This window comes from Acanthochromis polyacanthus, chromosome 9 (genome assembly GCF_021347895.1).
Source record: "Acanthochromis polyacanthus isolate Apoly-LR-REF ecotype Palm Island chromosome 9, KAUST_Apoly_ChrSc, whole genome shotgun sequence".
In the NCBI taxonomy this organism is placed as follows: domain Eukaryota; kingdom Metazoa; phylum Chordata; class Actinopteri; family Pomacentridae; genus Acanthochromis; species Acanthochromis polyacanthus.
In genome coordinates, this window is record NC_067121.1 from 15,410,893 (window position 1) to 15,434,518 (window position 23,626).

The 23,626-nt window shown below is 40.8% G+C and overlaps 1 protein-coding gene across 1 annotated transcript in view; it reads right to left on the bottom strand.

The window, feature by feature from the left end:
* Positions 1 to 280: 280 nt before the first annotated feature.
* The window catches only part of mfsd14a2 (major facilitator superfamily domain containing 14A2), a 57,606-nt gene continuing 34,260 nt past the window's right edge, over positions 281 to 23,626 (bottom strand). The window contains 6 exon segments of the mRNA XM_051953616.1: positions 281 to 3,639; positions 4,865 to 5,022; positions 13,774 to 13,871; positions 16,449 to 16,561; positions 17,470 to 17,541; positions 18,558 to 18,671. Of these exon segments, the coding sequence (XP_051809576.1) occupies positions 3,427 to 3,639; positions 4,865 to 5,022; positions 13,774 to 13,871; positions 16,449 to 16,561; positions 17,470 to 17,541; positions 18,558 to 18,671 (768 nt within the window). The 3' untranslated portion in view covers positions 281 to 3,426.

Sequence of the window (23,626 nt, forward strand, 5' to 3'; positions counted from 1 at the left end):
GCATTAGAGCCATCATGAAGTTCTAAAGGGCAGGATTACTAAACAAACAACCAGCAAAGTTAGAGCATTAAACAAAATGACTGGTATTGTTTGCCAACAGGAGCACCAACTGTTTATTGTGCTAGGATTTAGCAGCCCTGAAAAAAGGATCCTTGTCTTAAACCCAACATTCCAGAAAAATAAAATGATTACTGTTCCTTAGAGGCAACCTGTTCACTACAAACAGTGCTTGTGTCAGTTGTCTGTAACTGATCCCAAATAAAAAATACACAGAGGCTAATTAAAATATTTCATTGTACAATAAACCTTTAATAAATAGTTTGTCATTAGTTTCCCATATTTACATAATAACCACCATTTACTTATGTTGCCATACTCATTTCTTGGCTAATTTTAGGCACACAGAGAGGGGGTTCAGGCCACAGACCACATTGTACTAAAAATAGGAGTGGCTAGCAGGTAAGTCTTGAGAAATATATCATAATAACTGCCCCATACAACCAAATAGACCACGAAGTGGCCATCTCCTTGAGCAATAAATATATACATTTGCTGTAAGTACAGGTGATTTTTGCACATTTATAGTTGTTTGTTTGGAGGCTGTGCGAGTGCACATGGGGCTGGTGCAGAATCTTACCAATTTATTTGGGATCTGAATTTATGCGTTCACTGAAGTGTAGATCCAATAAATGACAAATGAAACAAGAATTATATGCAGGGATATTAAATCAAAATTAACGACCTCCTGTGTAGTAACACCCCCTCTGAAATAATAAAAACTATGACGGGTTAAGTCAGTATGTTGAGGGCATAGTGTGGCCAACATATACAGTTCGACTTCGAACATTCAGTGACTTATGATCGACTGATAATTCTGGGAAAAAATAAGCTTAACAAATGTAACGCACCACTGTGAAATGCTTGTTATTAAATGAAGACCAAGACTGAAAACAGACAGATGGACATTCGATTATTTACCATCTAAATGGAAGAGTCCTAAAAATGACTGGATGAAGTTTTAAAAAGCTATAAAAAAATAGCATTAAAACTTAAATGTTCAGCCAAAAAAATTAGACAAGAGAAAAACAACAACAACAAAAACACTCAAACCACTCAAGTGCATAAGCACTTACACACGCAGTACAAAAAAGCAAACCAAAAAAATTTTTGGCACAAACTATGTGACACACATTTCAGCTCAGAAAAATGTTAAACAGCTTGAAATCCACTGTTGGCTAGAAGAGGCATACATGAAAGAACGGTCCAAAGTTTACCAGTTTCTAACACAGTTTGTGAACAAAGGGAACAGTGTCACTGACAAAGTATTAAAACCAGGCACAGTACCAGCAGTTATAAGCCTGCACTTGAAGTCCCAACTGTGCCACCTATTGATAGAAAAAAACAGCAGCAGTAGTTCGGGACAGCAGACAGACATGTGGGCCATGTACAGGCAAGAAAAAGAAACAGATCCTTTAATCATCTTATTTTCAAGCATTGTTAAATTTAGTTGAATTTGTTCAGTGGCTGAATCTCCAATGAAAGCTAGAAAAAAGGTGGTAGTTTCAACTTAATTTTAATTATGGTTTGTGTACTTTAAATGGTTCCTATTGTAATCTAAAGTGAATTGTGAATGTGACGTCTTGGTATTAGGCATTGGCAACCATTGGCAATGTTCTAGCAATTCACTGAAGCCAAATGTTTTTGGATAATGTAAAACCTTAACAAAACAAACATTCTAATGTCAGCCTTTAAAATGATAATTGTACAGCTATTAACTCTTTAATCTCCAAAAGCTAGAGCAGACCTTATTTTTCTGGCCCGTACAGTTCTACACCACTACAAGCCTAAACCACTGCTGCTCTTGATTTTGCTCATATAGGTGGTGCAGGCTGGCATTTGTAGAGCTAGTCTGACATGACCAAATGACTGTCCATGGGGAAAATCTGCAGTCTTTTAAACACGATTTACCAGCCGGATTCAATTTCTTCATGTCAAATAATTTTGACAACTGGTTGTCATCTGTTTGAGAAATGTGCAGTGCCCCTTTTATAATTGTTAGGGATTATATTAAACCGTTGCAGTTTTTATCCAGGTACAATTGTAGAAATCATTATCCACCTCCCCACATCACACTTAAACTTAGAATTTTCTACTACAGCAGCATGACTGATATTCTGTTGAACTTAATGATATTAATTCAAAGACTCTGTGTTAACAGTCAGTGCCAACACTGACATGCTGATGGCAATGCTCTTGCTTCAAATGGTCCAGAGGCTTAAAATGAAACCATGATTTTGTAAGCCTTAACCCTGATGGTGATAAATGTCAGGAAACAAAGTCAAAGAAAGGGCATGAATACAAAGGAATAGAAAGTGTGTAAGGGCTCCGATGGGAGCGATAGCGTAGATTACAAAGCCTTCTCAGACCTCGGTCTTCATACAGGTTACGTAATGTCTCTATATCTTTATCTTAAGTCACTTCAAGGCAACATTTGTTTTTGAATAAAAACTTGAAGCACAACAAGCCTTCAGTTTGAACAGAGAAAAATATACAACCCAAACTGTACTACTAATCTAGAGAATGGCAAGTAAACACTGAAAAACCATGTGAGCTAATAAAGTGGTCTCTCTCCTACAATTCTCTCTGTAAGAAGTGTGATATTTAAACAAAGTGTGGTCCTAACAAAGCTTTCTGTATCTGAACTGGTTGACCATCCTAACAGAGATCAGGCAGGGCCTCTCTAGTTTGCAGAGACCCCTCTCACAGGTTAACAGTTGCTGTGCTTCCCTGTAGTCCACACAGAGGAAGAACCATGTTCCCTTCTTGGATGCTTTAACAGAGCTGTAGTCGCAACGACAAGCATCACAATAGAAGTTAGCTTGTGAAAGAGCATTACACAAGTGTGCAACTAACTGTTACACTCTCGTGGACAAACAGTATTGCCACTTGACTAACTAAAGAGGAATATCAAGAGTCACACAAAGATTTAGTAACATTTGAGATATACCCCGACTCATACTGTTATTCAGAAATGCTTCGGTTCTGTTTTGCGCCAGGAGGGGGGCAAGTTGTTGTATGCTCCACTTTCTTACAACTTTAGAGAAACGAAAAATTGAAGTCCAGCTCAGCCATACAAACACACACCTTTCCACTGCAGCCTGAAAAACGCTCAGTAAGCTCTTCATACAGGGTCTTTAGAGAGTCCTCAGAATACTCTGCTTTCAAAAGGAAAAGGGCTGCTAAGGAAGGACTGCCCACTTTTGTGCTGTGGACACAATCACACAGACAAAAACACCTCTTCTTGGCACTCGAGTCTGATGAGTGCCTGAGGTGCATGTGTGTCCATGTGGTAAAATGTGTGTATCTGTCCATGTGTGCAGGGGCTTTTGTGGTGAAGCACAGGGAGTCCGCCCCCCTTAGCTGAGGTTATACGCTGCTGTCCTCCAACAGTGGCTCCTTGCCCTCTGCCCCGCTGCCTTGGGGGCTGTGGGAGTGACTCTGTGCCCCATTGCTGTGCTTCTTATAGGCACCAGGCCTCATGCCAGGCCCCGTGTGCTCCGGGATGAACAGAGCCACCAACAGAGACAGCAGCACTGAGCATGCACCAAAGAGGAAGGGAGGACCTGGGATGATGGCGCTCTAAAGTGAGACATAGCACATAAATTAGAAAGCTGCTCAAATTCTGATTATGCACAAAATATGCTTGTACATGACTCAAACCTCTGAACCCACAACCAGTCTGCAGAGTTGAAAGACATGAATCAGAATTACAAAATTTATCATGGAAAATAACTGAAAAACAGGAGCAATCAATGGATTTTCAACTTTCTGACAGCCCTCAAACTAACGGCATAACTTTAGGTCTTGTGAGGAAAAAAAACAAACAAACGTAAACTGAACTATCTAAACTTAAACTGGGGATATTTCATCAAAATCACTACAATCTACATCTCATTTAAAAATGTGTCAAAAATAATTGTTTACAAAGTCAAATTTTGTAAAAAACAAAAGATTTTGTGTTCTACTCTACAGCAATCAATAGTCGCAATGAAAATTCATGGATTTTTTGGCTGTATTTGGCTGAACTATGTATACACAGAGCAGAAAAACCACAAGTATAGTAACTAATTAAAAATGTATCTAGGAAAATATCTATTTGGGAAAAACTGTGATAGTTTTTCCAATGTTGGTAATAGGGCTGCAACTAACGAATCAATTAATCGTCTGAGCACAATACGTCATCAAAAGAGGAAGTGAGCACACAATGTCACAGAAATCACCATCCGAGCCGAACACAGACAGACATCGGCGCTGTATCGTGTATATATATAATATATGCACATACTTTAATTTGTACGATACACCGCGGATGCCTGTGTCGTAAACATCTGCGTTTACGACAACACGGACATCCGCACTGTATTGTGCATATATATGTATGACACAGCACGGATGTCCACCCGTGTTCAGCGCTCCGCTCGGATGGTAAATTCTGTGGCATTGCGCGCTCACTTCTGCTTTTAATGCCGTATTGTGCTCAGATGATTCAGTGATTCATCGTTAGTTGCAGCCCTAGTTGGTAACACTTATGAGCCCTTGAAAAAAATGCTGGACACGCCAATTTCTTTTCATTTTTCACAAAAAAAAGAATAATCTAAGAAATTCAACCTTCCTTTTTTTCCCACTTTTAATGATTTATGGCATGGTAACTTTGATATACTACACTAAAAAAGACTTTTAAATTCTCTCTCCTACTAGCCATAGCTGTGGGGTTTCAATTGAGGTGCAGGATTTTATATTGCTGTAAAAAAAGGCTCAAAACTACTTGGGGTTCAGAGTTTTAAATGACTTTTTTCCATCTCACCTCATCTGTTGGGTTGGCCATGTTGAGTTTGGCACCTTTATCAGAGCCGTCGGTGTCGGTCAGCTCCACATGGAATAGGTAGAAAACAAAGCCATACAGAGCCGGACCCAAACCATTGCAGAGGCCTCGAATTCCAGTAATCATACCCTGGACAACACCTATAAATGACATATAAACATGTACAATTTTAATCAGGTGCACTTAGCTTATATTCAGAATGAGAACTGCTGTTATTTATCATACACAAGGCAAAGAACAAAACAAACCTTGAGTATGTCTTCTCTTCTCTGACAGCTGTGACATTTATTTTCCAAATACAGTTACCAATAGCATTTAAACAGATGAGTCGTGGCAATAGCAACAGTGTATTTTAGTTGAACCGCTACATACTTTAGACTTTTCCACCTCACATACTCAAGCGTATAATGCTTGAGCACAGGTTCTCTGTATCTCAGCAACAGGAAATCTAGCACCCCATATCGAACAGATGGCATTACATTTCTGCCAATATTTTCTAACTCTTGTGATAATTGCTGACATTAAATTACAATATGCACAAACTTTATTCTACCAAGTTGCAGAGAACATAAAGTCACTGCTGCAGTGAAATTAACATAATTATGCTAACATAATATAGCATAATAATATCTTAATTCACATCTAAAACATGCTTCACTCATTTTTATTCATTAGTTTCAATGAAAAATGTCTGGGCTTCATTTAATTGTAAAGCCATCATTAACCGATACAGATGTTAATGATGCAGATATTATCGTGCATTACTAAAACTAGTTTTACACTCTATGGTAAAGTTGTTATAGCTGTTTTTAGGACAAAAGCACACACTGATGCACTTCTAAAAATGTAACGCATCGTATTTACCAGCAGAACATTTTTGTTATCCGTACCATGAACAAGAACTGTTTAAGAACCCATCCACACAAAGACAAAACGCTTAACAGTTTCAAAAACAATCACCATACAGACGAAGGTGTCTCAGAAAATGTATACGTCTACATGAATCCACTCCATACGCCATTTTCCATCCCACTCTCCGGACTTTATTTTCCCACAGTTTCATTCTTTCATTACTCCTGGGAAATCTAAACATGTGTAATCCCTTCTCCGATCGATTTGTGCACCCAAAGGCACAACAGCCCGTCATTTTTCAGGTATTTATGAAGCCAAAAAAGACCTAGAATTACTCTCTGCGTTGTAAACAACGTTAACAGGCATAACCGGCGTTCATGAATTGGAAACAAAATGGCTCCTATAGATCACGTGACCAAAATTTTTTGGACCCGTCATGTCGCAACTCTCATTATATAGGCACTCTAATGTCGGAAACATGAGCAAACCATAGACTGTATATAAAGATGGACGTAGCATCTGGCTCTAAAATTGAAGCCCACCTGGAAGTGTCAAAAACTTGCAATATCACGCCGTCCGCTAGGGTTGGCGCCAAAAAGCTTTTGCTGCATAGACCCCAATTCATTTTTGGAAAAAATAAAATTTGATCGACTGATTTTCTACAGCTCTGGATTTTTTCCCGTTAGTTTTCATGGTCAAAATGAGAGATCAGGTGGCCAAACTTAAAATAAATCAATACTGAATTTTAAATAAATCGTTAAAGTTGGCGGAGCCAGGGGGCGTGGCTATACTTGATTGACAGTCCCATTGACTGGTCCTGCCCTGAGTTGCTCTCCGGTCCAGCCTGTTTGATGATGCTTTTTAAGTCAATGGCTCCAAAAAAATCCAAAACGGCTACCAGGAAGTAGCAAAATCCGGGCTTCATTTTCTTGGCGTTGAAACCAACGTGTGACGTCACGGTTAGTTCACACCTGGCGCAAACAAGAAAAAACAGTGGTCATGCGCACTTGCGGCAAAAGTTGTAAACAGAGACCAAGACGGGAAGTAAATAAAGTGCCGTAATGTGTCCTCAATAATTGTTTGTTTAACTCGGTGGTGATTGAGAAGAAGGAGATTTTAGGCTTCCGGTTTGGCAGTAGATGGAGTAGGTATGCAGTTCGCTAGCTCCCACGACCTTGAAAGATTTTTGTGTAAAAACAACCCGTTTATTAGTTCTTAAGGTCCTCATTTTTTACCGGCAAGATTTTTAGCAGCTTTGACTCATTTTTTGCAATGTCGAAGTCTGGGAAGCAGTCAAAGAAGGACTCGCACGCGGACACCTCGTTGGATACTAGCAGCAGCATGGCCAGCTTAACGGTTCAGCAGATCACTGAGCTCCTGGAGCAGCACCGGGCATCTCTGGCTACCGATTTTAAGACTTCATTCGCCTCATTCGAAGAGAAGCTTGATCAGATCCAAGCCGTGGTTTCTGATCATGGTAAGTGCATCGCAGACTTGGAGGCTGACGCGGGGGAGGTCGGCAGTCGTCTGGACCGCAGCGAAGCCGCCTGCGCCTCTCTCCAGGAGGAGACCAAATGGCTGCGGTCCAGGCTGGCTGAGCTGGAGGGCCGCAGCCGGAGACAAAACATCCGCATCGTCGGCCTACCTGAAGATACCGAGGAGGGTCGCCCCACTGCCTTCTTCTCCCAGCTCCTCGTAGATGTCCTCAGTGATGGCGTGCTCTCCTCGGCCCCGGAGCTGGACCGTGCCCATCGCAGCCCTGTTGCCAAGCCTGGTCCGGGCTCGAGGCCGCGCGCGGTAATAATCCGTTTTCACCGCTACCAGGTCAAAGACGCGGTCATCAGGGAGGCGCGCAAGCGTGGTGGCCTGGAGTACGCCGGGCACAAGATCCGGATCTACGAAGACTACACCGCGGATGTCCTGAAGGAGATGGCTTCCCTCTGTGGCCCACGCAGCTAACTTCCTGAAGAGCATGGATGGTGGCCCGTCTTCTCCTCCGTGATCGGGTTCCAAGCAACACTCCTCTGTTTTCTCCCTTGGACTTGCCAGTCGGTTCTGTGACTAATATACTGCTCCCCCCTCTCCCCCCGGGCACGCAACATGTAGCGCAGATGTTGTCTGTTATATTTTATAAAGCTGCTGCTCATATGTTCATTACTGAAAGGGTTTGTTATAAATGCTGCTTGATGTCGGGAAGAATCCTATTGTTATTATAATTATATTATTATTATTATTATTATTATTAATATTATTACTGATATTATGTTAAAAGACTGCTGCGGATATATATTTAAGCGATCTGATAGTCTTTTTGGGTTGTTTTTACTATCTTTTATTCTCCTTAATGTTATGTGGGACTTGGCAGGCTTAGGAAGCAGGCTTCTTAGGTTAGTCATGGAAAGACTGGAGGCCTTGATGTCCTATCAAGCCTCATCGTGGGTTTTACATGTGCAGTTTCTTTTTGGTTTAATTGTTGGTTTGTTTTCTTTTTGTGTGTGGATGTGTGGTATGTATGTGCCCCTCCTCCTCTTCCCCTTCCCTTCTCCCCCTCCTCTCCCATGGCTGCTCGAACTAGTTTTCACCATATTACCCAGCTAGTTAATGACTGATATTAACTTTGTTAGTTGGAATGTGAAGGGGCTGAACCACCCTGTGAAACAGACCAAAGTAATCTCCCACTTAAAACAACTTAAAGCAGCAATTGTATTTCTCCAGGAAACCCATCTACGTCCCTCTGATCAGTGCAGGCTGGAGAGAGCTTGGACTGGGCAGGTTTTTCATTCCACATTTGACAGCAAGGCCAGGGGCACTGCAATCCTTATAGACCAACATATTTCCTTTGTTTCCTCTCAAGTTATTTCTGACAGGAACGGTCGATTTATTATTGTTTCAGGGAAGTTGGGGGACAGAAATGTCACCATGGCCAACCTCTATGCCCCAAATACAGACAACGTACAATTTTTCCAGAGCTTTTTTTCCAAACTTCCCAACCTCGAATCACACTCCTTGGTGGAGATTTCAATTGTTTTATGAATGAGAACTTGGATCGTTCCTCTCCCAAACATGCCATCTTAAAGCTGCTGTCCGGAGTTTGAATCGCAGCGTCTCCCAAAACACTGGTGGTCCCACCCTCCGTCCCTCTGATTTCGCCCCTTTATTTGTGCACACGCGCAGTACATGAGAGAAGTGCCCAGAGTGCTGCAGCATCTCGCCTGTTTTGCTGTTTTCCACTCTTCTACATTTAGTACATTTAGTAAATAATAAAGGAATTACGTTAGAATGCTGTATTGAGTCTAACTTGTCCTAATACCAAAATAACATGAATCTGCTAGGACGAACGATTAAGTTTCAATATGTGATTACACTCGTGTATCCCTCTCGATGACGTTGTTTATCAAACTTAGTGCATTTACGCGTGTATATGTGTTACATTGTTTATTTATTTCTATCTAGAGTTCAGAATTGCATGACTCCTCTGACGAAGAGTATGTCCCAGACGCCCCAACATCTTCCTCCAGAGGTCGGGCATCTAAACGAAGCCGTCAGGCGGGCTATGGAGACCGTGGTCGGAGAGCGAGGCGAGCACCCCGACCACAGCATCTAAACGAAGCCGTCAGGCGGGCTATGGAGGCCATGGTCGGGGAGCGACGCGAGCACCCCGAGCCAAAAAACGTCCTGCAGTCTCTTGGCCTGACAAGCCGTGGGATTGGTAACTTTTCTGGAAGTTGCTGATCCCTGATGCTCTCTCCTCCACAAGCAAAACAAATGTGCGCGCGGTTGCGTAGTGCGTAGCTCGCCCACCTCTGCATGGGCTTGCTTGCTGTGCGCGTAACCGTTGATTGACAGCATGACAAAGCTGAAGCTCGAACTTGATTGGTCGGCAGCAACCGGCGCTTTTTGGAATAACATGGGGGTCTATGAGAGGAAGGCGGAGCTCAGGAATAAATTTTCATATCGCGTTATACTAACTTTATATTATAGTATCGAACTAGACTAACACATTTAAGCTTTGTTAAAAAATGATACATAAATTGAAAACAAACGGAAACTCCGGACAGCAGCTTTAAGTAAATCAGCTAGGTTAATTAAATCATTCCTGTCTGATTGCAGCCTCTCCGACCCCTGGCGTTTCCTCTACCCCTCCAGCAGAGAATACTCTTTCTTCTCCCATGTCCACCAAACGTATTTGCGGATTGATTATTTCTTCCTAGATAACTCCCTGCTTCCAAATCTTAATCACTGCAGCTATGAGGGTATAGTTATTTCTGACCATGCGCCAGTTGTCCTTAATCTTTCTTTCTCTGGAACTGTGAAGACAAGGAGGCATTGGAGGTTGAACCCATCTCTACTTGTGGATGAAAACTTCTCACTCCACATTTCCAGTCACATTAAGCTGTTTCTTAGAGATAACGACACCCCGGGTATGTCTAAAAAAGTGATCTGGGAAGCATTGAAGGCTTACTTGAGGGGTGAAATCATATCATTTGCTGCTCACAAAACTACGACTTCGAAAAGGAGGCAGGCAGACATTGTGGACCAGATTTTGTGCATTGATAGGCAGCATGCCATTTCTCCTTCCCCCACGCTGTATAAAGAGCGTCTAAAACTACAGTCTGAGCTCAATCTCCTCACCTCCCGTCATGTGGACGGTCAGCTTCTTAGAAGCAAGTGTACTTTTTATGAGCATGGGGAGAAATCAGGCAGGTTATTGGCTAACCAATTGCGGGGTCTTAGAGCTCGGCAGGTCATCCCTGGTGTCCGATCTAATGATGGTTCTGTATCCTCAAATCAGAAAATAATCAATGAGAGATTCTGGTCCTTTTATTCTAATCTTTATACCTCAGACTCTACACCAGATAGCGACATGATGGAAAACCTTTTCCATAATTTAGATATGCCCTCACTGACAGAAGACCAGAAGAACAAACTAGAGGCTCCAATCACCCAGAGCGAGATATTGACATCAATATCCTCCATGCAAACAGGTAAAGCCCCTGGTCCTGATGGGTTACTACCAGAGCTTTACAAGAAACTGGCAGCAGACCTATCTCCCTTTCTCTGTTCGGTGTTTGCTGACTCTTTTGATTCCGGTGCACTCCCCCCTACATTTAGCCAAGCCTGCATCTCCTTGTTGTTAAAAAAGAAAAGGACCCTTTAGATTGCTCCTCATATCGGCCCATTTCTTTACTGAACACAGATGTTAAAATCTTAGCGAAAGTTCTGGCAAGCCGATTAGAAGATGTCCTCCCTTTCATTATTTCACCCGACCAAACTGGGTTCATAAAGGCCGACATTCTTTTTATAACATCCGGAGACTATTTAACATAATTTACTCCAGTGAGAAAGACAAGCAGGAATGCCTTCTCTCTGTTGACGCTGAAAAGGCATTCGACAGAGTAGAGTGGGACTTTCTCTTTCGAGCTCTTTCCAGTTTTGGTTTTGGGCCCTTATTCTCATCATGGATCAAACTGCTCTATCAGTCCCCCTCTGCCTCGGTCTTAACTAATGGCCTGTACTCTCATCCATTTGATCTACACAGAGGAACACGGCAGGGCTGCCCTCTCAGTCCGCTTCTCTTTGCCATTGCCATAGAGCCACTGGCTATAGCTATCCGTAGCAACAGTGGTATAAAGGGTATTCGAAGGGGAGGCATAGAGCATAAGGTCTCCCTTTATGCAGATGACCTTCTTCTTTACATTTCAGATCCTAACAGCTCCCTTCCTGAAGCTCTCATGCTTTTCGAAACGTATGGCCGTATATCTGGATACAAGATCAATCTGGGCAAAAGTGAACTATTTCCAGTTAGCAAATGCGCACACATGGCAGTTGGCATGGTTTCCAAATTCAAAGTAGTGGCTGAACGATTTACTTATCTTGGTGTTTGTGTCACAAGAACATATAGGGACCTTTTCAAGCACAACTTTCTCAACCTGATTGACCAAGTCAAGGTTTCTCTATCAAAGTGGTCCCCTCTCTCGCACTCTCTTATTGGTAGGATTAATTCGATTAAAATGACCATACTTCCTCAATTTTTATATCTTTTTCAATGTCTCCCCATTTTGATCCCCAAATCTTTTTTTAAAACCCTTGACTCTCTGCTTGGTTCTTACATTTGGAATGGCAAGCCACCCAGACTGCGCAGAGTGTTCCTGCAGAGGCCAAAGCAGGAGGGGGGATTGGCTCTCCCCAATTTCCAGTTTTACTGTTGGGCGGCTATTTGCTGCATTTTACACTGGGTGTACTTTCATCGGAACCCCTCCCCCCGTGTGGGTGACGATGGAAGCTGGTGCATCAGGTTCAGTTTCTCTCCCTGCTCTTGTAGGCGCTGCACTCCCTGCTTCTTTAACTGGCCTCCATGGCAACATGGTCGTCAGCGAGTCTTTGCGGATATGGCTTCAGTTCCGAAAACACTTTGGACTTCAGAGCATGTCACTTAAGTCCCCCATTGCTGCCAATCATTTCTTCACCCCCTCTACATTTGATGGAGCCTTTAATATTTGGTATGATAAGAATCTTAGGTGTTTTGGGGATCTATTTATGAATGGAAACTTTGCTTCTTTCTCCCAATTAAGCCAAACTTTTTGTCTTCCCCGCTCCCATTTCTTTCGGTTCCTCCAGGTGCGACACTTCATATAGAAACTTATTCCAAACTTCCCAGAAGAGCCCCCAGCAAACCATTTAGATGCACTTCTTTCCTTTAATCCAACATCAAGAGGTATTTTATCCAAGCTTTACAATGCTGTTTCCAACATACACAGCCATCCCCTTACAGCAATCAGAAAAGCATGGGAGCAAGATCTTGGTTCCCCATTTCCAGATCCTACATGGAACCTCATTCTCAAGCGTATCAATTCTTCCTCTATATGTGCCAGGCATTCACTCTTACAGTTTAAAGTAGTTCACCGGATCCATATCTCTAAGACTAAGTTAGCCTGCATTTATCCAGACGCTGACCCCATATGTGATAGGTGCAGATCTGCCCCTGGTTCCCTCCTCCACATGTATTGGTCCTGCCCCTCCTTGTCCAATTATTGGACATCATACTTTCAGTCTATTTCCAAGGTGCTTAGCTATCAAATCCCTCCAAACCCTCTGACTGCCATCTTCGGTCTGCCTCTAGATGGTGACCTGCCAAAAGCTAAAAATGAGATCCTGGCCTTCTCCTCATTAATAGCCCGCAGAGCCATCATTCTACGATGGAAAGACCGTTTACCTCCTTCCTTTTCACACTGGATTGCTGATATGATGACACTTCTGTGTCTCGAAAAAACTCGTTGCACTATTTCAGGATCAATCAACAGGTTTCACAGGATTTGGCATCCCTTCCTAGATTTCTTTAACAAACCTGCAACAATAATTTCAGAGTAGCCCCCCCTCCCGTGAGTGTGTGTGTGTGTGTGTGTGTGTGTGTGGGATGTTGTTGGTTTTTTGTCTAGTTTTTTTCTTTTTTCTTATGGGGTGTGGGTAAGTGGGTTGGTGGGTAGGTGTGCACTTTGTTGTTGTGTTCCAGCACTACCGTTCTCTTGACTGAGAGTGCTGCACATGTTAAGGGTAAAAAAAAAAAGAAAAGTCACTTTGTTAGTGCCTGATGTTTTCATGTTGAACTGTGAAATCTCAATAAAAAGACCTTTGAAAGAGAAGAAGGAGATTTTGCTGCAACAGGGATGGTAGGGTCACTAGCTTCGTTGTCGCGTGTGGCGCATGCGTGTCAATGAAGATACGAAACTATGACGCAAGCGTATCTGAAAAGTAGTGGATAGCCAGTAAACACAGAGCTGCCTATATGGCGTTTCAAAATCTTTCCACTCTGGAACCTGGTTTCAAAAACGATCACTTAGAGACCCCAAAAACGCCATCTTCGTGTGGATGATACGCAGATTCGGCAAGAAACTTATGCGTTTAGACCTCGTTTTGTCTTTGTGTGGATGGAGCCTAAGTGTTGGCATTTGGTAACTTGTTTTGCTTTGTGTCTTACTAGCACTGAACCAAAGCCCTGCAAATACATGCCAACAAATTAAGAACAAAGTTAAGAAACTTGCCTTGCTGATCAGGGTCTGCATTACGGGACACAATGGCGCTGATGGCAGGGAAAGTGATGCTTGACATGGCTGCAACAGCTCCAGCTGCCCACATCATCCTACAACCAATGACACATTTATGTTAGGAACACAAAAAACCTTTATGTAACCTTTGGAAAACTGGATTTGTACATGTCCGTGAAGGTGATTTAAAAGTTCTTAGGTTTGCTCTTGTTAAAACACTCAGCCAGGAAAAAATCCAAAAACAAAGCAATAAACAAACAAATAAAACTCCACCTATTTCACTATAAATTAAGTTTAGAAATCACATGATTTTATTTTAATTTCAGAAGTAGAGACACGGGGTGAAAAACAGCCATTTGTCCCCTTATTGTGAACAAGCAGAGAATTCTCCCCTTATTATATAACATAACCAACTTGACCTTTATTTAACTTAATTTCCAGGGTATTGACCAAAGCAAGGGAGCAGTGAAGAGATATGTTGTCAATGTTTCTGTATAGAATCAATAGATATTATGCTCACAGTGCCTTCTCCTCAAGGCCAAAGACGAGACACAGAAGCTATTTTGATCCCATTCCTCAAGAGAAATGAAACCAATGTGTGATAGGGCTGCACGATTATGGCCAAAATGATAATCACGATTATTTTGATCAATATTGTAATCACGATTATTAATCACGATTGTTCATCATGTTAGGGAAAATATCTGTATTTTTATTGCACTACTTTTAAGCAAACAATATATGAAGCGTTTTCAGTGCAAAATGAAACCTTAAATAAGGATAAATTATAAATACTGTAATAGTAAAATAAAATTTGCCCAAGAATTTAAAATTTACGCGTAGGGATCACATATTTCTTGTCCAGTGTTTTGACCATTTTTCTGAAGCCCTTGTTACTCACTGTATTTATTGGACACGTCTTTGGCCAAATAAAACGATACTGCGTCTGTTATCTCTGTGTGTCTTTGGGAGGTAGCTGGATACGGTGTTGCCCGATGCAGGGTCACTGTAATGGTTTTCTGCGTTGCCGCTACACATAGACGGGGATTTTGTGAATCAACACTAGCTTTAGCCTTCACGCATTCCTCGTATTTGTGTATGTGATTTTTTTCAGATGGTTAAACAGATTAGCTGTGTTACTGTGCGGAGCAGACAACTCTGCTACACTCTTTACATATGACTTGTTCTTGTTTAACATCAGTTGCCCTGAATCCGAAACAAGTCCAGACGATGGATGTTGATCTGTTTCGAGGCACTAGCTCCTCACCATGATGCTCCTCATCTCCAATTGCTTTCTTCTCTCAACATGACTCACTCTTATCAGCCCAGTCCACTGAGTGATTTGAGGCTGCCGCTGCAGGGTGCACTCACTTATTATTTAGGCAGCTTAATGAAGTCTTAACCATGTGTTCGCCTCCTGATGGTTGGCCGACTACTGGTTGGCAAGGCACTTGATAAGATATGCGTCAGAGCCCGCATTTTAAATGTAAATATTGCCAACGATCAGGTTAATTTAATTGTGGCAGCCAAAATCGTGATCGCGATCAAAATTCGATTAATTGTGCAGCCCTAATGTGTGATCTATGTGTGTGGTCAGTTGTTTGACAGCACATTTCTTCATACTTAAAGACTTAAAGCTAGTGGTGAAAAGTAACGTCTTACATGGTTTCAATTCAATAAATGTTCAAATGAGGGACAAAACCAGGACTTTTACTTTGATATTAACTACAGTTTGCTGCTAATACTTGTACTGTTACTTAAGTATGATTCTTCATGTAGGACTTTTACTTGTTCTAGAATATTTTTACTTTGCTAAATTGGTACAATTTAATTAACTACAGGGTTTGAATATGTACAAACAAAAACATTAGCTGCACTACTTTTGAGAAACAGAAATCCTGTTTTGAAAGGACCAAATCTCAAACTGCAAATTCAAAAATGGTAAAATGTCTGTGAACGGATCAAACTAAATTTTTTAGGTAACATATGACACCTGTAAAAGGTTTTACTGCAACTTAAGGCTATACTTCCCTCTAGTGGTCTGTCAGAGTAGTGAAATAAAAAAAACAACAAACAACAAACTCACCCAGAAGTTAAAACCAGCAAAGAATCTTGACATTTTAATAATTCTGAAACAATAAAATATCTGAGTTTACTGGGGACTGAGCATCAATAGTAGATTTGAATGATTTTATTTAAATTCTGCTTTAAGATGTAATCTTATGATATCCTACTTCAAGTTCTACAAATATTGTTTGTGTAAATAATGTCCTTGATTATATTAAAACTAAAATTAAGACAAAAACATTCTGTCTTGCCTCATGTTAAATATTTACTGCTTTGTTGGGTTGAATAAGCCAACACTCACCCAGAGGCATAAAGTTCCACACCATGCAGCTGAAGATGATGTATTTCTATTCATTGAGTAATTATATTTTTCTTAGGTACGTAGGATTGAAGAAATCAGTGGAAGAAGCAAGAGGTGGAATTAAAAAAAAAACACACCCTTTTTAATAGATGTATTGTTTTTCAGAAAATTTCATTTGAGGTCATAGCTGCTCAGTTTATACTCATTCAACCCACAGCATCCTGTTTACCTTGAGTTCTATTGAACTGAACAAAAAAGAAAGGTGTTGTGTGTGCATGTGTTAGTAATATTAACAAATACTAACCAAGGCTGAGAGCCAAAGCCATACCAGGCCAGCTGAAGGATCTGGAAGCCGAGGCCGAGCAGGATTGTATTCTTATTCCCAATTGAACGCATCAGGATCCCCAACACAACTGTCTAAGGAGACACAAGATATATAAGAAAATCCTTAGCAGGCCTTGATCAACGTCGCAAATAGGTTTCACAGTTTTTACTCTTCAGTGCTGACTCTGACATACAGCTGAAATAAGTAAATGAGTAACTAATTAATCATCAGAATTCCATGTAGTCACTGACATTGTACAAGTCAAAGTAAGTGTTTTCCATAGTCTTTATTGATATTTACTATTAACAATTAATAATATCTGAAAGAATGACTGGGTTTTGGATAGTTTTCTAAAATGAAGGAAAAAATCAATTTGACCAAGCAAATAATCAACTGTCAAAGTAAATAATTACAAAAATTTAAGTCCAACAAGATAAGCTAACCCTCTGAACCCCAAAACCCGCTAATTAATGTAAATAGCAAGCACATTTTTATCACCAAAATTACACACAGAGCCGGAAATTATAAACAGAAAGAATCATTGGATTTTCAACTTTCTGACGGCCCTTGAATTGACCATGTGTGTGTTTTGTTTTTGTAGGGAAAAAGAAAAATCAAAGCTGAACTGCATGTTATTCTTACACAGGGCAAACGGGAGCACTGTTAACAGCACCTGTTGGCACAAATATTGTACATGGTGATTCCATTTTATTTTATTTTTTTGTAAAATAAACTTTTTTATTGGCAAAATAATGTTGTTATATTACACAAAAGAAATTATTAAGTTGTCTTGACTTCTAGGCATGGCTGTTCTGTTTCCATAGAGGTGCAGGACTTCATATTACAGTGAAAATCGGCCCACAGCGAGTAAAAATGAGATAGGAGCAAAAATCTCCCAGAAACTCGTCTGAGAAACTGCCCAGAGGGATAAACTTTAACAGAACAAGGCTCGATATTGCATTTAGATTTATGTAGATAACAGATGTTTATGCTTCAGTACCTGGGCTAGTATTGAGAGGATCCCCACAACTGCGATAAAGGCAGCCACTGTCTCTGAGGAGAAGCCTATCACCTGAGGGTGAAAAAGCGTCAGTTAGAGCACAAGCTAGGACATGACCGACTGAGACACTTGATCTCCACAAAAAGCCTTTACCCACTTTCCACCAAAGGTAATAGAAGAAGGCCGTTCGTTTATGGTCTTTTGTTAATATGTAATGTTTATTCCTTTATTCTGTGAAGAAGTACTTTTCTTTTCCCTTCTGCGGTGAACTCAGGCTAGATATAATGCCCATTATCTCCACTTTTACAGGCAGCAGAAGGAGTAGGGCTGCTGATTCGAGGTGTGCATAATTCATGATAATGAATGTACAGAGATACACGATAAAGCCATTTTAAGACAAAAGGGGCAGAAGGTGTGGTGAGTAATATTAGCCCCAGTGCTCCAGAACTACCTTATTATCTTTATCATGATGGTAACAGTGAAGTATGAGCCTATGTGTGATAGACTTGCCTAACTGGTTTATCTGACACTGTTTACCCAAACTGAAACTTTAGTTCAAGTAGTGCGCTAAAAGAAAGAGATCACACCTCCTTAGTTCACCGCGATGCTGCCAGCTGTAACCACATGCTATCACAGCATTACAAATAAAGTGATCTATTTCTAGCTACTTGTGTTTAAAATGGCACTAGTTTTCCAGCGGTAACATTGTGTTAAGAGACCTAATGAATCTGCTCTACTTATTCATACATTGAAAACAGGTTGCTCAGCAAACCTGATAATCTCGGAGTAATGTAGGTGGAATTATGTTGTCTGCAATTTTCCTCTAGCTGTACTGAGATTATTCCATGAGCTTTCCAGTAGCAATTTCAGCTTTAAATTAGCAACATAAATGATGAAGCTAAAAAGGTGTCGCATACAACATGCACATTTTAAGAACAAATGGTGTCTTCCCTTGGAATTCAACAATTCTGTGCCACACTGAAGGAGTCTGATTTCCATGTGGTCACAGCAATGTGTCTAAACAATGTCCTGCATGCAATCTAGTCTTTCTAGAAATGTGTAAGCAGGGAGGGAATGAAGAGTGTTACCTGTCTGAGATAGAGAAAGAAGCTGGAGTACTGGCCGGCCTCAGGGAGGTAGGAGAGAAACACTGTGATACAGATGAGGAGCACTGTGGAGTCCTGGCCCACTTTACGCAGAGACTAACCAAGAGACAAGCAAGAAAGCTTAAACTCATTACAAGAATTAAAAATTTGAGCAATGTTATGGACTTCTCTGATATGTTGACTTAATCAACATTCTTTATTCAATAAGCCCTTAGCAACAAAACCACCTCTACTGGCCAGTGCTCTGCCATTATCATCACAAATACTTTAAATGATAGGCTGATGAAGTCAAATAGGCAAATTTAAATTTTGTGTGCACATATGCTATATATATGTGTGTGTGTGTGTGTGTGTGTGTGTGTGTGTGTGTGTGTGTGTGTGTGTGTGTGTGTGTGTCAATAAAACATTTTCAAGTCAATGTGTACACAGATTGCACTTGACACTTAATCTGTGTTAATCATCAAGCGAGTATCTTAACTTTCCTCGTACTAATTTTGTATTGAGGTTCGTGCTAAGCCAAAATGGACAGATGACAAAAAGAGAATTTTTTACTGATAACCTGTACTTTGAAATAGGGATGCTCCGATCCATGTTTTTTTCAATTCCGATCCGATCCGATATATTAATTTGGCTATTTCCCGATACTTATGTAGACTACATAGAAAAAAATTAAGTAAAAAAAATTGCATTATTTTACAATTAAAACCATTTATTAATTGCATAATAGGCTTGGGTTCAATTAACAAGTGCAGTCAGTACATAATGCAACAGGCAACTCTTCAAAGAACAACAATAACAAATGCCTGGCAGTGCAAAGTGCAAATGCTTAAGTTGCAACCTCCTTTTTTGACGGAATATTTAGTGCAATAACAGCCCAGATAGCAAACTATGGGTGAATCAATGTTGAATCTATGTTGAGACCTAACGTCGAAATTATACAGAAAGCGCAAGGTTGATAAAATGTTGAGTCAACGTTTGCTTTTCAACCATAAATCACACTTTATCCAGATAGCAAAAGATGTTAAATCAATGTTGAATTAGGGTTAAGAAGGTTGAATTGTGGTTACGGTTGAAGACTGATGGTTGAATCAACGTTGATTCAACAACATTTTGTCAACATTGAAGTTTGTGTTTAAAAGATACCATTGAATCTACATTGTATTTTGGTTTAATTAAAATGTTTGACAGGTCAATGTTTAATTAATGTTGAATCTGTGTTTGCAAACATGTAATCTATGTAAGCAAACGTTGACTCAACATTTTATCAACCTTGCACTTTCTGTATAATTTCGACGTTAGGTCTCAACATAGATTCAACATTGATTCACCCATAGTTTGCTATCTGGGAGTATACCTACATAAATAAAACAATGTGCATAGCTGCTTCATAGAATTATATTGAACACAAAATATAATTTTGTATCTCTGTTTTAGTGCAGCAGCAACCACTGTAAACAATGAAAGGAAAACACATCACTGACATCAGTCACTGTCTTGTTACCTTGAACTTAACATGAGGTATCTAGGTTAGTCAAATAAATGAGAGTCTGGCAGTGAAAAAGTGACAAATACAAAAAGGTGGCAATAAGAAAGTGCATACTAGCTGCTTCTTAAAATAATATGCAAAAACATAAATTAAACATTGTAAGTCTATTTTAATGCAGCAGGAACATGAGGAGCTGGAGCAAGTTAAACAACAACAATGCAGCAGCAACAACTGCAAACAAGGAGAGCCACATCTCATCATGGCTTTTTTAAAGTTAACATCAGGTATAACAGGTTACCTTTTAACCCTCAGGTTAACACAGACGAGTCTCACTTAGGAGAACTTTGGCAGGTTTTTCTTGAGGAAAATTAGCATTTCTGCATCCTCTGCAGTAAGGCGGTTTCTCTTTTCATCCACTATATTGGATGTGGTGCTAAACAGTCTCTCAGTTTCAACTGAGGTGGAGGGGGCACTGAGAAATTTTAATGCAATGGCTGCAACTGCAGGAAAGCAATCGTGTTTTTTTCCCCAGAACTGGAAAGGGGACTCAGAACGAGGAATTGTTGGCTCTTGAAAATATTTTTGCAGTTGAACTACAGCAACATCATCAGTCCTACTCCCTGTTCCAAGATCACCACTCTCCTCCAGAATGTCATCATACAGAGACATCAAGCTGCTCCAGCTTGGAGTTGGATCAGCTGCTTCCATGCGAGGCACCTTGAGAAACAAGATTAAAATTACTTACGTAAACTGACATGAATGATAGCCAATTAGTCACACTACTAGCAGCCACTATACTATAGTGGCTACTGGTATATTCATCAAAGACTATATCGTCTAAGTAGTCAGTCACTATATAGTGACTACGCTACAGTGAGTATAGTATAGTACACCATAACATTTACTCAGTGTAAAGTCATATTTAATGAAATAAATGATCAACGTACAGTTGTACAGATAGATTCACAAGACTACAATGTTTTGTTGCAAAGAACACAAACCTGAGACAGGGTTCATTGAATGAACTTCATTCAATATAATCTTATTTATGAACATGAATCCACTTAGAGATACACACGTGGACAAAATTGTTGGTACCCCTCAGTTAAAGAAGGAAAAACCCACAATTCTCACTGAAATCACTTGAAACTCACAAAAGTAACAATAAATAAAAATTTATTGAAAATTAAATAATCAAAAACAGCCATTACTTTTGAATTGTTGATTAACATAATTATTTAAAAAAACAAGCTTGGCTGTGACAGCATTTGTGAAGTATCTAACACAAAAATAAGATAGATTGTAAAATAGGTTGAGCACAACTTTGGTGTACCAAAGGATCAGACAGTGATGTATGAAAATAAACACGTTACTGCTGACTAAATTGGTAGAAACAATTGCCTCTCTCTCTCTCTCTTCCTCTCTCACACAGTTTTCACATCTCATATTTAGGCTATGGACAATTCGAGGAATCTACTTTGTGCCATATTTCACATTTAAAAACAGCCAACAACATTTGGGTATAATTTTAATAAAACATTTTATAAATGTTGTCTTACCTGTCTTTGTAACGGGGGTCCACTAAAGTTGCTACACCGTAGAGGGGTGTATCTTCGGTGCTGCTGAACCTCCTGTTTATGGCCTCCATAAGGGTTCGCTTCATGGTTTTGATCCCGCTGTCAGTGCTGGTCTCCCGCTGGAGCAGTCGTTTCAGGACAGTGGCTGGAATTACGTCTGCTGCTGTGGAGGTTGCAGAGCTGATGAGCCGCGTTATCTCCTCAAAGGGTTCCAGTACTGTCACGGTTTTTTCTAACAATGACCACTCGTTGGCAGACAGTGTGGTAGGCAGGCTGACGTCCGCATGATATGTGCACAGGGCTCGCTTTTGTTCAAGGAGGCTTTGAATCATGTACAACGAGCTGTTCCATCTCGTTGGAACGTCTTGCTGGAGCCTTTTTGTTTGTTTTGTTGGTTGCACTTCTTTCTGAATGTCTTCAAACTTTGACTGCGCCACTTGTGAATGCTTGAAATGCGTCAATATTCTCCTTCCATTTGCGAGTGCATTAATCACGCTTTGTTGTGAGAAAACCCCTTCGTGAACCACTAGCTGCAGTGTATGTGCCAGGCAGCCCAAACTATTAACAGGCACTTCATCCATTGCCTTTTTCACGTTGTTTGCGTTGTCTCTCAAAACCACATGTACTTTAGACAACGGAATGTTCCAGTTATCCAACATCTCTCTCATTGTGGTTTTTATCAACTCACTGGTGTGTGAGCCCCTGCACTGTTTAACTTGCAGCACCGCACTGTTGTAAGCATAAGTGTCTGCACTCAGCCAATGTACAGCGAGACTTATCAGCGACATTGGGCTAACTTCAGAGGACCATATGTCTGTAGTAAAGCTCATAGCTTTAACATCGTTTAACTGCGCTTTTAGCTGCGATGAAACTCTTTTGTAGAGTGTATTTTCTATCGGGGATCAAATACCTGGGCTCAAGGTGTTCCATCAGGCTACGAAAGCCTACATTATCAACCACAGACAGAGGTTGATCATCCAGTGCAATGAAATTTATCACCTTCTCTGTAATTCTTTGAGCCTTCGGACTGTCTGCTGGAAGTTTTTCACGCCTCTTGAATGAATTGGTTATTTTCTGCTGGGCTTGTTGTTGCTGCTGTTTAGCTTGCTAGAGCTCCTCGTGTTCTTTAGCATGGCGTCTTTGTAAATGCTTGGCCAAATTGGTGGTATTAAACGTTGAAGGTTTGTGTCCACCCCTCGGAACATCGGCTTCACATATGTTGCACTTTGCTGTGGCACTTTTTTGCATCTCAAGTGAAAAGAACCTCCAAATTAAGGACATGCTAGCTTCGTTTGTGCGCGCTAACGCGGCTACCTCGGCGGACGTCACTTCCGCCCGCGTCGAAGCAGAAGAAGTTACTTCCGCCAAGTCGCCCTAAATGTGTGGATACGGAATCACTATTACCATGCAGTGAAGCTGTTATTGTATCGGAAGGTGGATCGGCGACGTCATGTCATATTCAGATACTGTCCGATACTTTATTAATTTATATCTGAGGCCCGATACCGATACAGTATCAGGATCGGCGCATCTTTACTTTGAAAGATAGTTAACTTGACTAATCCCAATCACCAAAGTCTCATATGACCACAAGATAACTTTTGTAATTAACTTTTGCAAAGACCAAGGACTGTGGATTTTGTCCAACAACATTAATGAACTATTCATTCAATGGTTTTCACAATTTCAGGTAAATGAAATTGTCCTTACTGTACTGAGGGCGAACATCTGATCGTATCTACTAGGGATGTGCGGACTAGTCGTTTAATCGGTTAACCGCCGACTCATTTATTAAACGTTTAGTATTTTACTGGTCGGTTAAACGCTGCATTAAGCATCATGCACCTTGTTCTTCGCGCCTCTGCCTCTTTGTAAACAAGCTGAGCAGACAGGGAGAGAATTGCTCCTCCTCCCCTCCCTCACACGTAGCAGGGGGCGGGGCCACACAGTTTGGGGAAGAAACTTTGGAAGGTAAAGTGGGAAGATGG